We start from the raw sequence: 19,391 nt of genomic DNA, 5'->3' as shown, positions 1-19,391 counted from the left end.
TGCTTCATCAGGACACCAGTATCCAGATCAGGTTTTTTTTGCCACCATCAGTCTGTCAGAGTCATGGGTTACTGCCCTGCTCTGGAGATGGAGAACTCTCCATTGTATGCCTGGCTTGGAAACGTCAGTGTTGAGCCAAGGACTGACATCCCAGGTGGTAGCATTTCTCTGCACACCTATATCCACCCAGAGGAAAAATTTTCTTCCACTGCATCCATTTTGCCTGTTCCCCCACGCACAATTTAGCCATCCAAATTGCATTTTGTTTCTTTTTTGATCCATCCTTCCTTCCTGCCATTCATTCTATGCAGAAGCAAATTTAGGACTGATATCTTTGGAGGAGATTTGGAGCTCCCTGGGGAGATCATAATGAAATGATCTGATTTCTAAGTGTCTCTGAGCATCTCTTGCTTTCCAGGTCTCCCTCACCACAGCTAACTGCTGGCAGCTGACACAGCCTGGCTTGCAGCAGGGCTAATCCTTCTCTGTCTCTTTCCAGTTCTTTTGGGTCCTTCTGGTGATCTTCATCATGGAGCTGCTGCTGATATTCATTGAAATCATCTTTGAAAACAAGGTGAGTGCCATGAGGAGGCTGGAGGAGCTGCTCTTTGGCTTAATACAGTGGCAAACTGCAGCCCTACGTGTGTTGGGGGGAACCTTTCTTCTCACCTCGGGTATGTGCCTGCCTTTGAGCTGACAATGGGAGATGTTCATTATTCTTGCTCTTCTCAGGCCCCACCTTGTGCTCCAGAGCTCCTGCAACAGCAACAGCTCCAGCCAAAAATTCTTGTGCTTTTATTATTCCTGAGGACTCATTAAGCTCCTTGTCTCAATTACATTAACTGCTGGCTTGTGTGTGCAAGATCAGGTTTGACTTATTGCTGAACCAGTGAGATTGGCAAATGCTTCCAATGGAAGTATTCCTGGCTGCCTACCTTCTGCTGAAGAAACCATGCTGCATTCAGTTTTATTTTTACCATTTTAATCAATCATACAGTTAAATATCAAATCTCAGTCTCTGCTGGATCAAGGGATGTGTGGGCCAGGAGAACAATGTCTGAAATGCGTACTTAAGGGATCTAAACATCACTTTTGCACAGATGAATTGATGCTTTCAAACTTGCAAAGGCTGATGGGCTGGGGCTGGGTTTGGGATTCAGGAGCTTGGTGAAACCCAAAGTGGAAGGGAAGCAGTGAAGGAGAACAGATGGTGCAGCCAACTCCACCCAGCAGATTGCCAGAGATCTTAAAAAACATCCAATCCTGAGTAGATGCAAGGTGTCAGGGCACCAGTGGGGGGATGTGATTCTCTAAAGAAAATCAGAGCACTTGGGTCCTTCTCATGTAAAGGAAATCAATATGTGCTGGCACAGCATGTGGTGACTGTATTTTCATGGAATATGGCACAAAATCACTGACTTTGCTCCTTCTCTCCACTTTTGTCTCCCTGTACTGATGCTCAGCACCACCCTGTGCAGCAGGAGAGGGGATCACAGCTTTGCAGTGAAACTCAGGGGTTGAGTAAAACCATTAATGCATGAATAGTCCCTTAATTTAAATCTAACGTGCAATATCAAAACCTAATTGAAATCAAACAGCAGGGCAGGGAGAAAAGAGACCCAACAAGTGATGAACCCACTTGACCCAAAGAGAAAAAGGAGGGAAGATGCAGGGAGCAGTGAAACCCAGGCATTGTCTGTGGTGTTGGGAAAACCAGGTAGCAACATTTGAATCAATGTTCAGTTTCTGAAAGGCTTTTTCAGTTCCTTTGCCTGATCCCTCACTGTTGGCAGGCTTTGTTTTCCACTCTGACATGCCTTCATTTTCTTCTTCTTCTTTTTTTTTTTCTTTTCCCTGTCTTCTTCTCCCTGCTCCCATTTTACCCAACCTCTAATTTTCATGTCAGAGTGAATTATGAAGAATGTTTTCTTCCCCTCTCATCCTCGCTTCTAACTCAGACAACATTCCCTTTTCCTCCATTAACATTTCAGCCCGGCCCTTTGTCAGAAGCAAAATGGCAAAACCCATGCTGGGCTTTGCATAGCACACTCTGAGGCTCTGCTCCCAGCTAACAGATAACCTTCCCATGCATCTGTGAAATGCATTTTCCATTTGGTTAGCGTTTAATTTAAAGCATCAAAGTGCCCTCAGAGATACAGACAGCTCACAGAGCCACGTCACTGCCTCCATGGGCAGGACTGTATCACTGGAAGATTTATTTGGATTAGCAGTGATTGAGGGCTCTGATGAGGTCTCCATTCCCATGTGCAGCTCATCTGGGGCTACCACAGGCTGTTTTGCCTCTTCCTGCTGCAGAGCACTCCCTGCCAGGGGTTAAAATGAAGTCAGATGATGGGGTTGGAGGTCTGTAAGGAGATGTCAGAGAGAAGAAGTCACCCTAATAATTCAATTGAATATGCAGTGCATAGAACTCAGGTGGGTGAAGGATGATGGGTCTGCAGCATGCAGGCAACAGAGAGTACCTGGGATGCTGCTAACCCAGAGAGCTCAAAAATGATGAGTTATGCCCCCAAAGCAGGATTGGGACAGCACTCAAGTTAGCTTCTCATTCTAGTAACAGCCAGCAAAGCTTCTATGAAAAGATTTATCCATACAATTTTCACAGTTTGTGATATTTTGCCGTTGTCTGTTCTGAATGTGAGATGTGTTTGTATTTCTTCTGTCTGCAGATGAATGCAGTTTTGCACTCTAACATCCAAGAGGGCATTCGGCACTATTATGATGACCTTGACTTCAAGAACATACTGGATTTTGTCCAAGAAAAGGTTTGCCTTTGGAGGGGGGGTGGAATACAGGGGTGTCTCATGAAGTTTATCAGCATGTACTGCAGTGCTGTGGATGGGAAGTGTAACGAGTGGTTCTGTGCCTCCCTGAAGGAGAAGCACACCACTGGCTCAGATTTGAGTTACCATTAATCAGAGCCCCCAGATCCCTTTCCCCAGGGCTGCTCTTCAGCCTCTTGGCCCCCAGACTGTGGTATGGATAAGAGGACCTTACCAGGATATTTGTATTTCCCATAGCCAATAGAAAATCGATGCCCAGTTCCTGAAAGCTCTTTGATTATTATCCTGAACTGCAGAGAAACAGCTGGAAGAATAAACTAACACATGCAAAAACCTCTTCAGGTCTGCAGCAACCCTGGGATGGGCTGCCTTAGATAACTACTTTTGAGATGTGTCGTTGAGCCAGGCAAGCACTTGACCTGATGGGAAAACTGCCAATAATTTCTTTTCTCCTGGTAGCTGACTTTCGACGTGAGCAAGCTGCCCCAAGGACTTGCAAGGGCAGTGCTAATCTGCACCCAGTCCTGTTTTGGGGCTTGGTTTTTCTGCTGTGGCTTCTTTAATTGTGTGCTTGTGCATCTATTAAGCATGGCACATAATGCTTAGAGGCTGTCAGAGCCTGGCAGCATCTGTCCCCTGTTCTCAGGCCAACCTTCAGGTCGATCAACTGTTCTCCTTGCAGCTATCACTTTTATTTTGAACCAAGCTTCTTATATGCCTTGGCTGCTGTTGCCTCATACTTCATGTGCTGTGTGGGGTTTTTTTTTGAGATTTCTGCTGATCATGTTTTGTATCAAATTAAAATATCCCCTGTTCCTATTTCTCACTGTTCCTCCCCTCCCTCTCAAAAAGCCCGAGGTCGGTGTGCTTCAGAACAGAGTCGTAGAATCCTTAGAGTTGGAAGAGACCTTTAAGGGTCACATAGTCCAACTCCCCTGCAGTGCACAGGGGCACGATGCATCCCTTCAAATGCACTGAAAATCCAAAGAGGAGGGGGATCAGTCCCTGGCATGGCACTCTCAGGCACACGGCCCCGCGCAGAGTCAAGGCAGGTGGTTGAGTTGTGTTGCCAGCGATAGGTTATGCATGAAACACAGCTCTGCTAACCCTTCTCCAAGAAGTCATTCTCATGCAACACACACATTCAGAAGAGAGCTTACAAACCTTAAGTAAAGTCAGACTTGAAGTCATTACCCAGTTCAGACAAGCATGGCTGGCATTAATGTATCATTTCCTCTTCCTGCATTGGTGAGGAACAGCTCCTGGGAATTTGGGGAATATGTTTGCTCCTGTTTTGAGGGAGAGTATTTGGTGTGCCCACTGCAAGTCTTATTGTGAGAGAGGAAATGCTTGGCTCAAAGCAATGTTGGATGTTTTGAGGGGAGAAAAGTGGGGAAAAAAACTGAAACCTCAAGATCTAGGATAGGAAAGAGGGAGAAATTGTAGTGAAGTTGCATGCTCACAGCTTGGCTGTGGGGAAAGGAGCCAGGTTGTGCCAGCAGAGCTTCTTTCTGATTTATGTTCTCACCTCATCCTGATTTCTCTTTTCATAATCATCGCAAATACATGAATTTACCTCTCGCTTTGAAGGAGTCCACGAAGCTCCTTTGATGTTGAGAAAATTTAAGACCAAAGGTGCCCTCCACGTTCCCCTCTCTATAAATGCCCACCTCTGACTCCTGCAGCCATCCTTACTGAACCAAATGCATCAGTAAGAATGGAAGTGCTCCAAAAGTCTCAAGGCTTAAGAGATCTCAGGGAAGATCTTTATCTTTCTAAAGCTTGGCTACAAACACTCTGGGGGGATGGCGTAATTTGGTCTTTTCTGTATGTATGGAAGATAAATGGATGCTGCTGTGAGCCATGAGAGTACATGTTGGAGCCATACTCAGCGAGCTTTGACAAGGGGCAGGGGCAAGAACACTTTGCAGGAAGGTTTCTGTGTCTCCAACCAAGCGAGGATCAAGCACTTACCATATGATCTCAGCCCCTTTTTGTGATATTTTCCTGTTGACTTCTTTGCTTGACTTTTTATTAAAGTTTTTTTTGTGGGAGATATTCATCTCAGGGTCTCCCTCTACTTAGAAGTTGTGGCCACTTCTGGTGTTGCTGAAAAGTCTTTGCACATTTCCAGTAAGAAAAGGAGCTTTGCAAGAATGTTCATCTCACTACTGTGAGCTTTTGTGTTAGCACACTGTTTGCAAACCAGAAACCAGCAGCTGTATCAGTGATTGAGAGGCACCACCCCATCACACCACGGACAGGAGCAGGGAGAAGCAGTGCAGAAGCATAACTGCTTTTAAGAGATGAGAAATGGCAGCATTCCGACAGCTTGACAACCCTTGGCTTCAATAAAACACTGCTGATGGTGGTGTTCTCATAAAGGATGGGGAAGGCTCCTGTGGGGCTTTTCATGACCTGGGCAGCTTGGTTCACTGTGGGACATTGAAGATGTGTAGCCAGTCTGGAAGGATTGCACCCAGACTTGGTGTTTTTTGGAGTCAGAATGCAAGCTCAGAGCACTCTGTTACCCCCATACCATTTGCAAAAGCCTCGTCTGCTCACAGGTTAGCTGGCACACAGCTGGTTTAGCTCAGGGAAAACTATTCTGTGCTCCTTAGGATGTAAATTTTGTGTTAACCCTCTCTCAAGCAACTGTGCTGAATGCTTGCACACACTTAGACTGGTATCTTAACAGTGAAAACAACATGGAATGGCAATCCTTTCCTGAATAACAGTTGTGCATAGAAGCACAGGATGGTAATAATTTACATATCATGATTAGTGCTCAAGTAAGGTGGGTTTACCTGCCAAGACCTACTTGTTTTGTCTGCCTGCGAGATGGCAGATATTAGAATGAATTGGCCTTAAGAAATGATATTTATCCATTCGTATTACTCATTCATGCTGAGCTGCTGCCCTTTGCAGCACAGGGACGTGAGGTTGGAGGCCACAGTGAGTCAGAAGCCCGAGTCTGCTGCCAGTGATGGCTCTGTGCTGCTCCTCCTCTGTCATTTTTGGTGGCTTGCTGAGCGCAGGTGGGAGAGGGGAAGTTCAAAAGCCAGGATTTGAATTTCAAAACGCTGGTGGCACTGCGGTTCCTGCTGAAACCCGGACAGCTCCAAACTCGAAGTAAAGCTCAAAGGGAGGAAGGCACCGTGCTTGCACACCTCTTTCTTTCTCTCTCTCTTAAAGATGAAAGGCAGCTCCCACCAGCACATCTCCTTTGAGCTCGCTGCTTTGAGGCTGCTGCACAGGATGATGGCATTAGCTGCGATGAGCCTGCGTGGCACTTCCCAAAGCAGCCTGCAATGCTCCTTCTGCTGGCTCTTCTGTTGTTTTCTGCCTGTTATCCCTCTCTGAGCTCTGCAAGCTCCCTTGAAAGTAAACCACAGACCTAGGTCTGTCTCATAAGAAATAAATCCAAGCACAACAGCAGTGCCACCTAAGTCTCTCTTTGCAGGGAAGAAAGCACCACAGGGAGCTCTTCTGCCATCAGTAACACTCATTACAAGGATTTTAGATCAATTTTTGCAAGAAAAGCAAATAGAAGAAACTTCTTTACAGTGCTGGAGTATCGAGTAGTGCAGCAATATCTGATATTCCTTTGGGGGTTTTCCTCCCTTCTTCGTGAACTACTTTTGCCAGCTCATCTCCCTCACTGACACAGATGGCATTAAAAGCAGTAAAGGCAGGAGGTTAGAACATAGTTTTAAATCCGACCTGAGGAGCTGGTGTCTTTTCCTACTCCTGTGGGCCAAGTATTGCCAGCAATCTACAGGAAAGGGAACAGATGCTTCCGGATCTAAACCTGTCCTGAAAACTGTTCCTTGGAGACTGTTGTACTTAAAAGAAGTGGGGAAAACCCTTTCTGTCTCATCAAGCACAAACACACACACACACACCTCCCCTGCCCACTCCACGCTTTTCATTTGAGGGGGAAAATTGAAGCTTGTTTACCAAGGGAAGGGATGACTTGGGGTATATTAAGCCCACTTTTATCCCATGGAGAACAGAATACGACATTCATTAAACTTTTATTACTATTATTATTATTGCCCAAACAGAAGAGAAAGAAGCTTTTTTTCCATTTGTAGTTGCAGCATTTGTTCTCTAATTTAACCTGACAGGAAAAGAAATCACTGTTAGACTGGGGAGTTTTATTAGCATATTGCCAAATAGTACCAACATGTTGAGCATTCATTCAAGGCACTGAAAGAGATCTCTCCTGCATGCCCTGGGAATAAGATGGATTAGTCACCTGTAATTAAAACCACTGGAGCAAAGCATGAATGAGCCTCATCTGTTCTGGGCTTGTGAAAGCCAGGATGCCTCCAACGCATGCATACACAGTTGTCTAACTGCTGCATGTCCCTAAAATGTGACTAAACACCTGGTTTTTGGTTGGTTTGTTAGTTTTTCAACATGGTATCTTCAGCTTCCAGCTTAGGGTTCCAGAATGCAAGGAGTAACGGTGGATCACTTCATATCAGCAGTACTGGAGGTGCAATACAAGGCTGGAGGGAAATGCATCAATGGGCTGGAAACGTCATGGTTCATTCATTTGTATGCCTTATCCTTTCCTTTTCTTCTTTTTCAGTTTTCTTGCTGTGGTGGTGATGAATACCGAGACTGGGAGGTTAACCTGTACCACTCATGCAATGGCAGTGGACCACTGGCATGTGGCGTGCCCTACACGTGCTGTATCAGGAAGGTAAAACATCCAAGGCACAGAAAGTGCCTCTGTTTCTCCAAAATCCCATCATCTTGCTGGTTTCTGCACTGGCTTCTCGTAAACTGTCTTGCCATTTTGAATAGTGGTTTGGGACAGCATCAGTATGAAACACTAAAGAAATAAAAGCAGATATACACGGGCTGCAGTGTGTTTTGGTAAACTCTGCTGCTTTAATGGAGCATGAATAGCAAAGCACTGGGCTATGCATTGTGTCTGTATTGAGCCAAGAGGTGATTCAAAATGCTGAGTTCCTATCTTTCTACCTGCTGTCAGACATTACATCTGGCTTGGGGGATGGTTTGACAAAGAGCAGCATCTTAAACAGACTTGGCCACGTCTCAGCGTGGATTGAGATCAGCTGTTGTCCTTTCCTTCTCTCTCCTATGGCACACCTTTCTCAGCTAGCTGCCACTTGGTTTAGCAGTGTGTTCAGCTTCATGTTTGCTGGCATATGCTCAGGACAAGGAGGTTTTGAGGGTTTTGCTGTAAGCAGAGACATAAGAAGAGTTCAGGAAAAAGCCACCCTTGTGTGACTGAATTACAAAGTCTCATGAGCACATGCTGCTTAAGGCTGCATCGCTGCCAGGCTCTGAGCTGGGGCATGGAGTGTTGAGGGAATTTTGGATGTATCTGCTGTTACAGAGCCATGAAGGTCTCTTCTGCTGGTTTTAAGAGCTGCAAGTCAATACTCCCCATGCAGCACTGCAGAGACTGAGCTAAGTGCTCCAAGACCATCTTCCTTAATACAACTGTCTGCCTTGTTGCAATCAATCTTTGTCCACATGCTGTGAACAAGCAGCCAGGAGCTGAGCAAGAAAAAGTGCAAATATCCTCAGCTGCTGTGGCTAAAAATGCTGTCAATATTGCTGAGAATAATTTACTGGCATAATCCTGTCTTTACCACCGATGATGGATCCCTGGACCCCTGGAACTTTGTTTTGGAGGACTGCAATACTGATGGAATGATAATCACCAGCCAGCTCTGAACTTGTTCAGAACTTGCTTGTATCTTGCTTGTCTATTTGCATGTATCTTAAATCTAGCATTGTTATTGGCCTTTTTAATTTTTTTTATGAAAAAAATGGCAAATTTTATATATTTTGTTATCAGTGGAAGGCTGATATGCAAATCATTTGCAAAGATAATTCTTTTCTCTAATCAGGGTGTTGATTAAGGATCTTTGTCAGCTCCTGAAGATAGAATTAGAAATTCATGTCCTGTCCTTTCTTTTCTTACTAGAGAGGATGTGTTGGAGAAAGTCAAGTGCATTTTTCAGTATTTTTACACTCCCTGTGGTTTTTTTGACAACTTGGAAACAAAGCTCCTTTGCCTGGCAAACCATTTTGGAGATGGAAGAAATCACAGATATTGAATATAGTGGGATAAGTAATAGAATCATAGAATGGCTTGGATTGGGAGGTACCCCAGGGATCATCAGGTTCCAACCCCCCTGCCACAGGCAGGGCCACCAACCTCCAGATCTGCTGCTAGCCCAGGTTGTTGGACCTGGAACACTGCTCATTTGGTCGAGTGGTTACTCTGTGAGCCTGTCTGGAGGAAGGAGTCTTAAACAAGGATTTGGAGGTTGATTACAATGTGTCATCAGCCTGTCTCTGAATGCAGACCTAAAGCCATCCCACCTTCCAAGAGGAGACTTCTTCTGTTACACATCCCTCCAAAGCATTGTTTTGCCTCCCCTTAGGCGACTCCCAGGGCAGGTTGAGTTGCATTAATGAGTACAGACATCCTCCAGAAATTCTCTTACTGTTTTGAAGAGTCTCATCTCCAAGGTCTATCCAGGAGTAAAGAATGGGCAAATATGCACCTACTTGAGGAGCTGAGATAGGATCCTCATCTCTGAGTACTTTTCTAAATGATTTTCCAATGCACTTATTCTTCTTGTGGAGAAAGTGCAGGGTAGCTGTGCCTCTGCCAAGCATGACGTCTCCTTTCAAATTGTCACTGATGACATCTGGCACAAGTTTTTTGGGGAAAAGCAATTAGTTAAAAGAAGCATGCAAGGATCACAGCCCTTTGCCCTTGGTTGGTTTAAAATGTCTGTGTTAGCTGCTGTTTTGTGACCTCCACATCAAAATTCAGGTAGAATAAGGGCTATTGCCCATTTTTTTTGTGTTAGAAATATCCATTCAGCTCTGACCTTTGCTTCAATGCAAGATCTTGGCTAAAAAAAAAAGAATTGATTAAAACTGAAACATCGCTGTTGTGCCTCCCACATTTAACCCAAATTCACGTTCTTGAGGAAATTACTCAAACAGATGGACAGGACTGGGTGTGATTGAGAAACCCTTCAGTATCTGATGCAAGAAAGAAGAAAAGTGGCAATCTGTGTCACAGACAGGTGTTGCTCAAATGGACGAGCCCTACAGAAAGCCGTGGTGTTTCACCAGTAAAGATCCCATGATGTCCCCATCTGAAAAGCAAGGCCAGCTGAAAGCAGCTGAGAACAATCATTTGAGTGATGGCAATAAGAGCACTGTGAATTCTCCATACCCATATCTCCATTTCATGGGCCAAACGTAAGATGAGACCTCATCCCAGAAATGCCAGCAGGTGCTTTGCTGCCGATCTCTGGATTTCCCTGCAAACCTTTAATAGGCACAAGGACTAATTGCTCTAACTATGTTCAGTCTGAAAGTTGAGCATTGAAGTGATGAGAGAAGGGATTTTGTGAGTAATGAAGATAGGTGCAGATGCTCTTGGTGGAGTATCACTGGGATATATCACTGCCCATTGCAGAAGGAACAAGCTGTAGCTTTATGGCTGGGGCCTGAAAATGCACATTTCTTTTATGCCATGTCTTGCAGGAAAGCATAATTTACCCCTAAATGTGCACATTTCTTTTTCATCTCTGTGCCTCCAAAAGCACAGGAAGTTTTTGTTTCATTGTCCAGGAGCTTCTGCTGGTTGCCAAAGGCATCTTTCTGAAAGCGTGATAATTTCAGCATGTTCTTATTTTATGATTACAAGGCCCCTTTAGAAATACACTGTGTTATGGAAGATGCTGTTTGCCTAATGAAATAAGCCAAAAACAGATGAAAAACCGGCATCAGAAGATGAGAGATTTGCACCTGAGAGGTGCAAAGTAACCAACTAGCTCAGGACGTGCTGGAGTTACCCCTCTGGCTTTGCTTTTCATGGAAAAAGTAAGAATCGGTTTTGTAACCAACGTTTGAAAATGTTGTAGTCCATTCACAGTGCACCACTTCCATCCTGATGGAAGCAGAGGAATTTGGACTGATTTAATTTTATAGAGCTCTGAAACAGCAGCACTTGGCTGGGATTTCTCTCATTAGCTGCAGCTCTTGAAATGCACTCATTGGCCAACAGTGATCTAAGTACTCGGAGTCTAAAACCCTTATGTTTCTCCCTAAAATGCTGGGAGGCTTTGGGGAAATTCTCCTTTGATTTCTGGAGAACCAAATATATTTAATCCTGGTGAAATTCCCTTTGTTATGAAGGAGAGACACAGCTAAAAATGTGAGAAAAGGTGGTTACAATTAAACATGGGGTAAATCTTACAGGGCTGCTTTGTTCAGTGTTCACATAACATGGGGGTCGTCCCAGCTCAAATCACTGGTCAAGTGATGAGAAGAAATATCCTCTGAAATGGAAGAAACCAGAGAGGAAAGTAGTACAAGAAAATCATTTTCTTATTTTCTATCTGTTGCCTTTGGTTTCCTCTAGCCCAAGTTTGCTCTGTCTCTCTGTTCACAGGTCCCTGGGGAAGTCATTAACACCCTGTGTGGATACAGGACACTCGATAAAGAGGTAGTGTTTACTTTTTCCTTCTTCTGTAAAATAAATGCTTGTGAAGCCCTTCCCAAAATGCCCCCAAAATGGCCTGAAGCTCTGCCTCACAGTGGGAAGCTCTTCTCAATAGGAACAGCTATTGCTGTGGCTGTATGTAAGTTTATTTTCATTTATATCGACTAGCATCTCAAGGTCCTACACGGGCTTGGAGAATGCGACCAAATGGCACTTTTGGGTGATGTATACAGGCTTAGTTGGGGCCTTTTGCTGAGTAATGAGCTCTCTCTTTTGTCAGTCCCACCAAACGTTGGCCCTGAGTTCTGTGTTTTGGTGGCAGAACTGATTGTGAAGCCCCCAGGGGTGACGGCAGAACTGTGTCATAGCAGAGAAGCACGTTTTTTGGCAAGAAAACCCAAGATAAAAGAGTCCAATCCATGAAATGGACTCCCAGACACTTGCCATGGTGCTCCATCTTGCAGAATGGAGCAAACCTATCCAAACCCACTACCTCAATTCTGACTATGGTGCTGCTTTTCAACCTTCTTCCAGCGCCTGGAGCTGCTTGATGTCATCCACGTGCGAGGCTGCATCCACGCCGTCGGGCTGTGGCTTAAAGATAACTTTGAGTCCACTTTGAGCATTGTTTGCTCCCTGCTGCTTCCCCAGGTAGGTTGTGGATCAGGTCAGCATCCTCTTGGCTTCTTTCTCCATTCTGGGGGAAGAAAATTTGTTTTTAAGTAGTTTTCCCTGCTGCATTTATATCTGAGATCTGTGTCTTGAGTGGGAAATATAACAGCACTTTCCAGACAAACCTTAGCAAAATTAGCAGTTTACTGCCATGGTGCTGGCTGTCTCATGGCACATTCCTACATTTTATTAATGTCCAAGTAATTGCATCTAAAAGCAAGACATGCATTTGATAGCCCAGAAATCATGTTGTATTTGTTTTTACATCTCTCTTCAAGTAGTGCATAAATATCAACCAAAATTAACCATAATCATAAATTCAGCAGCTATTTCCATGCATCGTGAAATCTGTGTTTAAATCATTGGCCATTACCAATGCCTGAGAATCCAGGCAGCTTTCCAGCACAGGTAATTAAGCTCTCAATCACAAATGCTGGATAATGAGAGAAATTTTGAGTTGCAGTGGGGGCTACTCCTTTGGAACACTGCTGGCACTGTGCTAGCAAAGATGTGAATATCTCTTCCCTCTTTCTGGAATTATCTTTAGCAGAACTGTGGTGATTTGGTGTTGATTAGGCCTTTTATTATTATTTATTTCCTTCAAGGCTCACATGTGAAAGCTTTCTCTCTAACTCCTTAGATGTAACTTTGGATTTGCCACTGGAGGTACTTGGTGATGCTTTCTGGATATGTGAGGGCGAAATTATTATGTTTTTTTCCTGGGCTTCCACTTGCAGTGATATATAGAATAGTGGTTGAGTAAAGTAGAAGCTATTTGGGAAATATATTCCACTCTGAGTTAATTTTTCAAAGGACTGACTCCTGGATGTCTCAGATGATTGTAGAATCACCAAGGTTGGAAAAGACCTCCAATATCATCCAGTCCAACCACCCACCTACGACCAGTATTTTTTTACTGAACCACATCCCTTACTACAACACCTGAACGTTTCTTGAACTCTTGTGATCCATTTGGACCCATTCTTGATCTGAATGAAAAAAGTGAGGTGGGGGAGGAGTTTGCCCAGTCCTAGCTGCGTTGCTCCATGTTTATCAAGTGCCATCTCCACAGTGTGCAGATGAGAATGGAACCTCTGCTGTGCTACCAACAGGAAACACGACAGGGACAGAAATGGGGTGAGAAAGTACCATAAAAGAGGAGACTGCTTCCATCTGCCTAGCAGGATGTCAAGAGCCCATTACAGGAGCTGCCTGTTGCGTTATCCATTAACCTGCCAACATGGTGCTCTTAATTAGGAAGGACAAGGAGACAAACCAGTGATGGCAATAAGGATTGCTGAGCCCTGATGAATATCAAGTGCTTTTGAGCAAGCGTTGTGATTTTTCTGGCATCCCCTTAAATGCTCTTCAGATAAAGAATGCTGTTCTTCCCATCTGCTTGCAACTTCCAGGTTTTAAATATAAACTGGATTTGATGCTGTCAAGTTTTTGAGGGAATTAAGTTATAAATGGCCGCCTGCGTTGCCAGAAGCTGTCAGCCCTGAAACAGCTTCAACCCCAGCAACTGCCAATAGAAAGCCAGGGTTAGATATATTGTCCTTGAACTGCCAGTCTGAGGAGAGCACTGTTGACATGGAAAGGTGACAGTGCCTTGGTCTTTAGGTAAACGTGTTAACATGTCTTGCCTTTGGCCATTGGGCACTTGTTGTGTTTCACTGTACACTTACTCTAGTCTCAAAAGGAGCTGCAAACCACCTTGATGGAAAGCTTGTGGCAAGCTAGTGAGAAAGCTGGGACCCAAATTCACATCCTGACAGTTTTGGGTTTTGGTTGATTTCTTAGGATCAGACTGTAACTTCGCCTGTGATGATGAGCAGCTCAAGGGCTGCTCAAGGTTGAGGTTTTGAGCTTGGCTGATATTCACCATCCAGGTGCCCAAGATTTGTGCTTGGATTTGGGATAAGCAACATTCTTAAGCCCTTCTTCTGCAGAAGGAAGTACCCCCAAAAAATGTGGACTGCCATAGGTTGCTCTTGGGGAGCACATCCCTGGGCAGTTACTGCACTTAGCTTTGGCTTTCCATCATACTCAGTTGTCAGAAACCACCACATTTTTATTTTCTGTTTTGTTTTGTAAATATGTGCACTAGAGGCCCAATAGCACAAGGCTTCGTTGTGCTTTCTCATAAATGTTAATGTCTTTTTTTGGATTTGGGAAATGTAAACCTGATGTGCCCTGTCAGGAGCTGAACTGATTGAATAGGCGAGGAGGAAGGGAAAGTGTTGCCTGGGAATGTCACCAGCTGCCCTCCAGGTCAGTGCAGGGGACAAGGAGTCCGTAGTTTTATGATCACTCTTAAATCATCAGTGTCTTCATCTTTTTTAAGCAAGCCAACAGGAAACAGGGAGGAGGAAATACTGTCTAGGGAATGAAGATTTGATTGTGTTCATTTGTCTTGCTTTGTTCAGAGGAAAGCATAAATGCATCAACTCATTTTTTTTCTCTGTTTTTGCATAATACCTTTATTTCTCTCTTTTTTTCCTGTGTTTCATTCTCTGGTAACAATCGTGTCTCTTTTCCCCTCTCAGGCAAGCTGCAGTCAGTGGCAAATTCACATTGTGGCTTTGTACTACTTGTGCTTAATTGTGAAGCAGCCCCGGATTTCACAGCAGAAAGCACTAAAAACCCTAAATTTGTTTTTGTAGCATCTACCTCCCTACTTTCCCTGCATTATACGGGGAGTCTGCAATGTGCATTTGTAGTTAAAGTAAACCACATAGCCTTGTGCTTTGCTCTTTCCCCTTTACATGCCTGGATGGTCTCACAGCAGCTTTTATATTAACCCTAGGAGAATCATTTTCAACTTTCCTGTTCACTGGTCTTTGCCAAGGATGTTTTCCAATGGCATTTAATCCTTCTTAGAAGATGGAGAAATAGCTACTGTAATAAGGAAGAAATAAGGGGATAAAAAAAACCTGTTCAAACCTTCTGTTTTTCCTCCATCCTAAAGAAGGAGAAAATAACACGAGTCCAATTAAAAATCAAATCTCTGAAGGGTGATCTTCAGGGGTTAATATCTACTGACTCTGTAGTGCAATGGATTTTTAGTAAATTGTTTCTATCTATGTTTCACTTTGATATTTCATCAGTCTCCAAAGCTCTTAGTTGGGAGCAGCAGCAGCATAGTGGGGCACTCTTCCTCTTCCTCTTTCCCAAGATTAATTTGTATTTTGTTTCTTTTTTAATTCCTAAGTTATTCCAGGGAGTGGGAGGCATTATATTCTCAGGCTGCTCATGCATAGGAACAAGGAGTAAAGAGGATTTTTCCATCTACAGTCTGTGACCTCTGTGGAAACCCTGCCTTTAAATACCAATTTGTGGAAGGGATAGCCAATAAAATGTAAATACTTTTACTTGATTAGCTCTGGGAAAGCTTGAAATGGTACAGCTCTTCTCTTTACTATGAACTATCCTGTTTACAGCTGCCCAAATGTGAGAGGACCTCCATAGCTGGGCTCATGCCTTTGCAGCACCAAGAGATGTTTGGAGGATTTTTCCTGCAAAAAATTTTGTTTGCAGAAGGCTCTTGTTGGGCCACTGGATTATTTCTTCCATGCCCAGAGCTGCCTTTACCAAACTTCCTCTTCCCAACCTTTCCTGGATAGCTCTTGTAATATAAGGCAGTTCTTCATGCCTTGGAGTAATAGTAGTGAATGAGGTGACACATTCGCTGTGTGAGGTTCAATAACTGTTTACTTTCCACAGCAATGGTTTGGAAATATCAGCAGATGTTGTCCTGGTATTGCTGCACAGCCGAACAGGCAAACAGCCATAGTTTAATCATAATACAGTGCCCAGTTATAATTAATGTCACTAATCTATGTTAGCTAGAAATAATTACAGGTTTGGGATCAAAAGGTGTTTTTAATTTGCTTTTTATGCTTTTGCTGTTTTGCATAGAGAAAACTCACAGGTGTTCCAGGGAGAGCCAGTAGCATGAGATTGCAGATGTTCATGGGAACCTTCTGGGTTTCACTGAGCAGTTATCATTGGGTCTTCGAGTTAAATTACAAAAAATACTGGTCTGCCTACCTCTCCCTCCTCCCAGGTGGCTCATGGACAGGAGCAAGGGCAAAATCCCTGACAATCTGTGCTTTGGAGTGCCTTGTTTTTTCTCTCCGATGGCCCTGAATTTCCTTTAGATGCTTGGGTTGGATGGCAGAGAGAAGACAGAGAGATACAGGAGAAGACAGAGAGATAGGAAACGGCCACAGACATCTGCTCCTGTTTCTGTTCTGTTGTGTATTTACAAGTTTAATTCATTTTCATTCATTTTTTTAAGGAACAGCAGTCTCTGTCCTTACTGGTGCAATGCCATGTACCTATAGGGTTCCAGCACAGTAACCCCGATGTCTGCATGGCCCTGAGGTCCAACCTCCCTTCTAAATGCAGTGCTTTGGTTTCACAGTTTCCTGCCCCAGTTCTTGTGTGAGGTGGCAATGGGGCAGCACGTGCCAACAGCGAAGAGAAACACGTGCAAAGGGAAAGGCTGCAGGAAGGAAATGCCTCTGCAAACCTTTCCTGTGCAATCACTGCCAAAAGGAAATTTTTCCATCATATCATGAGCTCCCCGTTGGTATTCATGCTCTTTGGGTTTACTTTATGGATGCAACTCCATCTGCAAGAGAACCTGCTCAGAACAGCACCCTGTGCAGAGCCCTTGAATCAGAATCCCCCAGCACAAAGCTCAGGAAGTGATGGAATAGGGACCTCGTGAGGCAGCAGCAGCACTTTCTGTCCCTTGCTGAACACCAGCCATAAAGAACAGGCAATTTCACTGCTTCCAATGACCCGCGAGCGGTAGCTTGAAGTCGTTACAAGGGGGAAAAGCAGATAGAAGAACAAGTTTTTTGTTGTTTTCTTTTTCCTCCTTTTTTCTTTAATCTGATGCTTCATCCATTTTGGTAACACGCTCCTCTGCAATAAAACCTTCCTTCATACTGCAATACAATAAAATCAGCGCTCCCATTAGAAGTCTCTTTACTTCTGGAAAACATGGTGCCCTTGGTGCCAGGGATATTGGATTCATCTATATTCCTGACAGCTTTTTCCATTTTCATTAAGAGGAAGAGGATATTTAGGGCTGAGCTGGAATGGCACTTGGTTCATTACTCAGAAGAGAGCAAAGGCACGGGGATGCAGGCTGCTGGCTGAAGACGTGGGGCACCTTCATTAAGTTAAATAAATCCCTCGTTTTACCCTGATGCTGTGTCCCATCAGGAGGAAGGCAGCAGGAGGCAAATTTCCAGCACTGCATCCCTGAACCCATCTTGTTTTGGAGTATGGGATCCGTTTGGATTAAAGTTATTGCAAACACAAATCTTTTTCCTGAATTACTGTTTGGTTAACAGAGGAAAAATTATCTGCTTGCCTAAAAATGTGTAACTTCAAAGAGGTTTGCCTTCCTGGTCCCTTCACTCCATCAGCGTTGGGTTTGTTCATCCACCCAATGATCCAGTAGGAGTAAATAATGCTGGAGCATGACATATATTTGAGTATTATTTTAAAATGTTTTAAATTCTTGGGGGTTCTGCTGTTGGATGTGAATGAGAACAATCCTGATTTCAATCTCTTTGGGCATCACAGTGGTTGCTCTGGGCTCTCTCGTGTCCATGGGGAGGTATAGCTGCCCCTAAGCACCACACATCACCTTGGCCTCCCGCATCCCTCTTGCCCACAGGTCCCTGCAGCTCAATTTTTCTTTCAGTATCTGCAATCCTGTTTCCCAACAAAGAACCCTAATTTCACTCACTTGTTCTTTTTGCATTTCTCATGGTTAAAGAGAGCCCTGCTGGCCATAACCACACAGCAGCCTCCTGCACCTCGGCTGTTATTTTGGTGATTCATCCTGTTATTGAGGGGATGAAGATGTCTGTTGCTTAATTATAATTAGTTGGAATGTAAAATGGACTGGATGTTCTTTGAGAATTGATGGAGTCAAGCTCAGACTCAGAGTGGGGAGTAGACATCAAGGGAGGGCTCCATGCTTGCAAAGCACCCCAATGGATGTATTTTTCCCCATTCCTCATTGAGCAAAGAGCTGTCAGCCTCTGGATCCACCTCGAGGGGAATCTGGGGAGGACAAACCAACATGGAGTGGTATGGAGGTATCTTCTGTGCAAAGTGCACTGCTGGTGGGGCTGGCAGAGCATTTCTCCATCCCTCTAAGGCAAATGGATGAACCCAGTGCTGTTGGTGTTTGCATGCTTTCAGCTCTCCAGGTGACACTTGTTGCAGTGTGCATTTTCCTCTGTGGAGTTTGCCTCCTTTCCAGTTGGGAATCCCTAGTGATCCCTGGTTTAAGCAGCATTACATCCCCATTTGTCTTTTCCTTCACGTTCTCACTTTACAGACTCTATAATAGATCAGCTAGGACACAGGGCAATGATCAAAAATTGTTAATTTTTCAGCTCCCAAAGCGATGCACTGCAGTACTGCAGGAGGTGGATGGATAATGGTACAGGTATCACCCCAAAGGAAGCATCAGATGAAATCAAAGCGATGGGTTTGGGCTTTGGGCTTTTTTTGTTTTCTGGGCTTTCCTGGAAATTCTTGGGCTGCTGGAAATGCTTGCCTTCACCCTCCTTAAGATCTAAAATGTACTTTTTTTCTCTGACAGCCAAGCAGGGAAATAACCCAAGTGGGACCTTGCTTGCAGCGTTATCCTAATTTAAGCCAGAACACAGACCTGTGCCACTCTTTTTTGGGCACATCCGACATGTCCCACGGTCAGAGCCAGTGCAGAAATCATGAGGCACACACAGCTGTCAGCAAAGTTAGCAAAGATCCCACTGCTTTGTCAGCTGGTGTTTCTGCATCTCATCCTCTCCCATCTGTTGCTCAGGTTGAGAAGTTAGGGTGACAGCCCCTCTGGCTCAGAAAGACCGCTGGGGATGGCGGTGGCTTTAACATGTGTATTTTGCAGGTGGTTGGCCTGGTGATGGCATGGCTGTATTGGCAAAAGCTCAACGAAATTTACTCCCAGCTGGACACCGTGGACTTCAGGATGCTGAAGGTGCACAATTTCAGCTTCGGGGCAGTGGATCTGAGCGGTGCAGGCTGGTGCTGGTGCTTGCCCAGAGAAGGAGGCTACATTCCTGTCAATGCCATGGAGGAGGAAGAGGAGGAAGGCATGTCTGCCACAGCCAAGAATGAGGAGGTGGAGGACTAAAAGCAGTGGTGGAAAGAGAAGCTTCGAGAAAAGCTCTCAGTGAGGCAGCTGGTGCTGAATGTGAAAATATTTCAATCTGTGTTCTCAGGTTCAGGAGATTCCTTAGGGAGCACTGCAAAGTAGAGCTGGGAGGCTGTGACAGTGCAATGCACTGTGTGGGCACACGAGCTCCCAAGGGTCTTTTTACTACCTTGCTGACTTG

The 19,391-nt window shown here is 44.5% G+C and overlaps 1 protein-coding gene across 1 annotated transcript in view; it reads left to right on the top strand.

Moving 5' to 3' along the window:
* Positions 1-19,298, top strand: part of LOC136054016 (tetraspanin-15-like) — a 35,052-nt gene extending 15,754 nt beyond the window's left edge. The window contains exons 3-8 of the mRNA XM_065745042.1: positions 500-574; positions 2,691-2,786; positions 7,405-7,518; positions 11,275-11,328; positions 11,860-11,976; positions 18,944-19,298. Coding sequence (XP_065601114.1) covers positions 500-574; positions 2,691-2,786; positions 7,405-7,518; positions 11,275-11,328; positions 11,860-11,976; positions 18,944-19,189 — 702 coding nt within the window. The 3' untranslated portion in view covers positions 19,190-19,298. The remainder of the gene's footprint in view (positions 1-499; positions 575-2,690; positions 2,787-7,404; positions 7,519-11,274; positions 11,329-11,859; positions 11,977-18,943) is intronic.
* Positions 19,299-19,391: the final 93 nt, after the last annotated feature.

Source organism: Cyrtonyx montezumae, unplaced genomic scaffold (genome assembly GCF_038088225.1).
Source record: "Cyrtonyx montezumae isolate F1298 unplaced genomic scaffold, pur_monq_1.0 scaffold_33, whole genome shotgun sequence".
In the NCBI taxonomy this organism is placed as follows: Eukaryota; Metazoa; Chordata; class Aves; order Galliformes; family Odontophoridae; genus Cyrtonyx; species Cyrtonyx montezumae.
This window is presented reverse-complemented; position numbering and strand designations above follow the sequence as displayed.